Below are 4,487 nucleotides of genomic sequence, written 5' to 3' on the forward strand. Positions count from 1 at the left end.
GATCCCACGTTGCAGGGCACAAGTTGGGGTTTCACCACCAGCCACGGGCTCCTACGACCCAACGCGGCGTAAAGGACCAAAAAAAATAGGGAAAAAGAAACCAAAACTAGGAAGAAAACCACCAAAGTTTCCCAGCATGGTGAGGGTCCTCCTGCCGCCCGCCGTGCCCGGGCTTGGCATCCCCGGTTCAGTCTCCAGCACGGGGGGGTCCTTCCCTTCCCGAGGCGGGGGCGAGCGCCCCTGGCAGCGTCCCCATCCCGCCGGCCGCCCCCTCTATAACGCCAGCTTCAGGAGGAGGATGGGTGCAAGGGGCAGGATCCGGCCTGCCCGGTGTCGGCTGCCACTGGCTTTCTGGTCCACGAAGGTCTTCTGGTCCGGCATGATGTCTGTCGTTAGCTGGGTCTGCGGGAGAGGGGAGAGTGGGGTTGTATCAGCATCCTTTTGGGGGAGAATGAAGCTAAGGAGGGGTCTGGAGCACACAAATGATGGAGAGAGGTTGAACTGGGGGGTTCAAGTGGAGAAGAGGTAAGGGGAGACCATATCCCCTCTACAGCTCCTGAAAGGAGGGGGAAGCAAGGGAGGTTGGTCTCTTCTCCCCAGGAACAAGCGATGAGACAAGAGAAAATGGCCTCAAGTTGTGCCAGGTTAGGGTTAGATTGGATACAGGGAGCAATTTCTTTACTCGAAGAAGTATCAAGCACTGGAGGGGGCTGCCCAGGGCAGTGGTGGAGTCGCCATCCCTGAGGGATTTCCAGACGTGTGAATGTGGCACTTGGGGACGTGGTTTAGTGGCCATGGTGGGGTTGGGTTGATGGTTGGACTTGATGATCTCAGAGGTCTTTTCCAACCTTAGTGATTCTATGAAAAGCATCCAACCTTGACAAACACCTGTTTTTGCCTTCTGGGCAGTGAAGCCAGCAATACCTGGCACATTCTCTCCAACCAATTTGCACTGGGAAAGAGCTCCCAGCCCTGGGCCTCTCCCCTGCCCCAAACGCACCTCTGAGTAGCACAGGCTCTGCTCTTTGGACTTGTTTAGCTTCGGTCCTTGCTCCTGGAGAGGAGACAGGAGAAAGGCTCAGGGCAGGTTACGGCCCATGCATGGGTCTCTCCCATCCCACCCCAGGCACTGCCCAGACCCCCATTTACCATGGCTGGATTCTGCCGGGCACCTGGGTACCAACACCACATCCCAACCGCGATGCTTAAACTGAGCAGGACTTCTTGGACTGCAGCCCATCTCCCAGCTGATGGACCCACCGAGGGTCCAGACCAGTGTTCCCAGTTTGCAGCAGTGACTGGGCTTGGGTCCTACCTGGACAGAGGTGCAGGTAGTGATGACGCTGGTGTCATACATGGTGTTGCTGTCATTGATGTCATCTGGCAAGGCAGGGCTCTTCTCCGTTTTCGGCGGCGGGGTGACGGGGGGTGAGGGGTTCTTGGGGGAGAGGTTCACATCGGTGCCGTTGCCAAAAGCTTGGATGGCGTTTCCTGGGGGGGCAGGAGATGTTTAAGGGGGTTGGGTGATGGGGCAGGGTGAGGAAGGGGATGGGGAGAAGCCTTACGGAGACAAGGGTTTTCGGTGAAGTCTCGGAGGAACTTCTCGCACTCCTCTTCCATGTTGCCGCTGCCTTTGCAGGAGCACCAGGGCGAGATGGTGATGCTGGTGGTGCTGGCGTCGACGTAGTTGGGCGTCATGTCGAAACCTGCTCCCGAGGAGGATGAAAAGAGGGATGAGGAGATGCGGTGGGAGAGCCCCTTGGCCATCCCGGTCCCCCCGGTACTCACCGATGAGCCCCGCATAGGAGCCCAGGCACGCCTGGTAGTTGTCCCCGGGGCAGCTGGTCAGGGACTGGAAGGAAGCTTGGCAATTGGTGTGGAAATCGGCCAGACGGGACCTGGGTGTGTGAAAACAAGAGGGAGAGGGATGGGATTTCACTGCTGCTCTGGGCATGGAGCAACTCGGCAACAAGGTGAGAAAAGAGGATAAATGAGATAGAGAAAGGAGTTTTGAATGAGATACAGACTATGGAGGTGCAACTTCTTGTCACCAGATGGTGATGGATAAAGCAGGGGTGTCTGTACTCCACTGGGGATGAGCCCCTGAGCATGAGACCCTTCTTTTTCCATTGTTTCCCACCTCCCCAGCCCCTGTCAAGCGCCAACAACCGACCAATGCCAACTTCACAACCTCATTTGGCCGCGCCGTTCCCGGCGTCGTTACACAACCATAAAATTTCACTGCTTGTTTTTATCTCCCCCCTGAAACGCTAAGGCTTAAGAGTGCAATTAAAATGCCTGAGGTTGGAGGTTGCATTTTCCTTCCTTCCTTTTGCAGCTGAGAAGGGGTGGAAAAAAACCAAGAGGAAGATCCCAGGGGCTGGGATGCTCGTGCCCTGCCTGTGTTCATGCACAGAAAAACCACATGGAGCCAAGTTATTCCCAGGAATATTGGTAACCCGGCTTTGCTGACACAAACCCACGCTTTCCACACGGTGCTCGGGGGATTTTTCTTGGGATGAACCCAATAGCCGAGGTGGAAGGATAAAGAAACGGGAGGGATGGGGAAGGGCTGGACAGATGGACCAGGTGGACAGATGGATGGGCAGCAGTTTTCCAAATGGACTCGGTCATTAACTGAGCAGACACGAGGCTGAATTGTGGCCCAGGCTGGATCTCCATCACAGGGAGGGATCGCTGCGAAGCAGCCAAGTTGCTGACACTGTAGATAAGACCTTGCATTTCACAACAGAAAATCTCCTTCGGCTCCTTTTTTTTCCGCATTTCATATAGAAAGAAGCAGGCATACATTATTTGCTCTAGCTTCCCTTTCCTTGCTTCTTAATTAAATGTCATCTTTGTCCAACCAGTGATTGAATCATCCAACAGTACCTGCCTAAAGCCATAAGAACTGATGAAAATAAAGGGTAGAAATTGTGTTATATATATTTTTTTTAATAGGAATGATTTGTTTTCAGGAGGTTTTGATCAAACTAAATGGAGGAACAAATGAAGCAGTGATTGAATGAAGCAGAGATCTGCAGCGATGCCTTACATCCACCCAGTACTTTCCATCCCACTGCACCTCCAGTACACGGAGGGATTTAGTGGGGGCTGGTACCACTGAGATGCATCCCTTGTTTGGGGGAAGACAGGGATGATGCTGCTGACCCCACAGCCAGAAAACCGCTGTGGTTTTATGGACTATACACAGGGGAAAAGAGGAAAAAGGGAATAAAGCCCAGCTGGACCAGAGCACAGGATGCTCCAGTGCTTTCCTGGAGACTTGCACTGTTTCCAGCCATCCGTGACTGGGGTTTTTTTTCCAGGTTATAGGTTGTGATAGCCACCAACACGCCCATCTTCTGTGGAGCAGCCGAGGCTCTTCTGGGGCACCTCTGGTCCTTGGGGGATCCCAGCATCACCCCACACCGAGCCACACATGCGCTGGGTGCCTCCTTTTTGCTGCTCCCCATGGTCACACATGGGTTTTGCCTGCCAGCAGCACAAACTGGGTAATTTTCCCACTTGCACCAACTGCCTGACCCACTTGGAGCCTCCCGACGGGCTGTGAGTTTCCAGAGCAAGGTCAGCCTGCGCATCTGGGTTATTTTCACAGTCCCAGCGAGAAGAGAGGGCTGCAGGGCCTGGGATGCTGAGAAATAGCAATAACACAACCGGCATTGCCACAGGGAGGGATGCAGCCAGGGGCTGTGGGGGGCAGCTGCTCCGTGGCATGGGGAAAATGGACAGGCTTGGGCTAAACCACCAGATTTTGGGGAAAAAAAGGGATTCTGCAGCTCTCCTGTGGCATGAGGAGCAAACTTCCACCCTTTCCTTCCTCCTGCAACAAAACTCACCCATTCCAGGGCCATTTTCACCAGACCCACATTTATTTCTTATTATTTAGCACACAGGGAGAGAAAGATGCCCTACAACAGCGGTGTGGAGTGAAGGGCTCCCATCCTGCACCCCCATTGCTGGTGCTGAGGCTCCCAGCACATCAGGGTCCCTCACTGGAGCTGTGCACAGGCAGAAAAGCTTTGCCAGGGGATATTTGCAGGGCTCAGCCCTCCCTGCAGCCCAATCCAAGCTCAGATCACAGGGTTTTGCTCCCATTTACAAACTGGGAGCATTGGAAGAGCCTGGCGTGGGTGTTGCAGAGCAGAAAAGCTCCGACTCGGCTCTTTTTGCTCAATCCCCGTGGCGGGAAGGTATTTGGGCTCCCCCCTCCTTCCCCTCTGCGGGAGATAAATAAAGTTTCCGACAGCGTTTCCCCTCTCCCCAAATGAGAGGCGAAGGCACGTCAATCCTCTTAAAGAGCTGTGGCAAGTTCATCACCGAGCGCCACGAAAATTTGTCACGCCGCTCCCCGGGGCCCTGCTCCTGGCTTGTAGCATCCTCTAAGGCAAATGTTATTCTTTTCATAATACATGACAAGCCAGCTGGTAATCTTTCCAGAATATCCAAGCCAGATGTCACTCTTT

At 54.1% G+C, this 4,487-nt stretch overlaps 1 protein-coding gene across 1 annotated transcript in view; it reads right to left on the reverse strand.

The window, feature by feature from the left end:
- Positions 1 to 273: 273 nt before the first annotated feature.
- The window catches only part of GFRA2 (GDNF family receptor alpha 2), a gene marked incomplete at its 5' end in the record, with an annotated part of 13,656 nt that continues 9,442 nt past the window's right edge, over positions 274 to 4,487 (reverse strand). Inside the window, 5 exons of the mRNA XM_010184173.1 lie at positions 274 to 402; positions 1,001 to 1,054; positions 1,316 to 1,491; positions 1,566 to 1,706; positions 1,789 to 1,898. Of these exons, the coding sequence (XP_010182475.1) occupies positions 274 to 402; positions 1,001 to 1,054; positions 1,316 to 1,491; positions 1,566 to 1,706; positions 1,789 to 1,898 (610 nt within the window). The remainder of the gene's footprint in view (positions 403 to 1,000; positions 1,055 to 1,315; positions 1,492 to 1,565; positions 1,707 to 1,788; positions 1,899 to 4,487) is intronic.

The sequence above is a fragment of the Mesitornis unicolor genome, unplaced genomic scaffold (genome assembly GCF_000695765.1).
Source record: "Mesitornis unicolor isolate BGI_N332 unplaced genomic scaffold, ASM69576v1 scaffold12905, whole genome shotgun sequence".
Classification (NCBI taxonomy): domain Eukaryota; kingdom Metazoa; phylum Chordata; class Aves; order Mesitornithiformes; family Mesitornithidae; genus Mesitornis; species Mesitornis unicolor.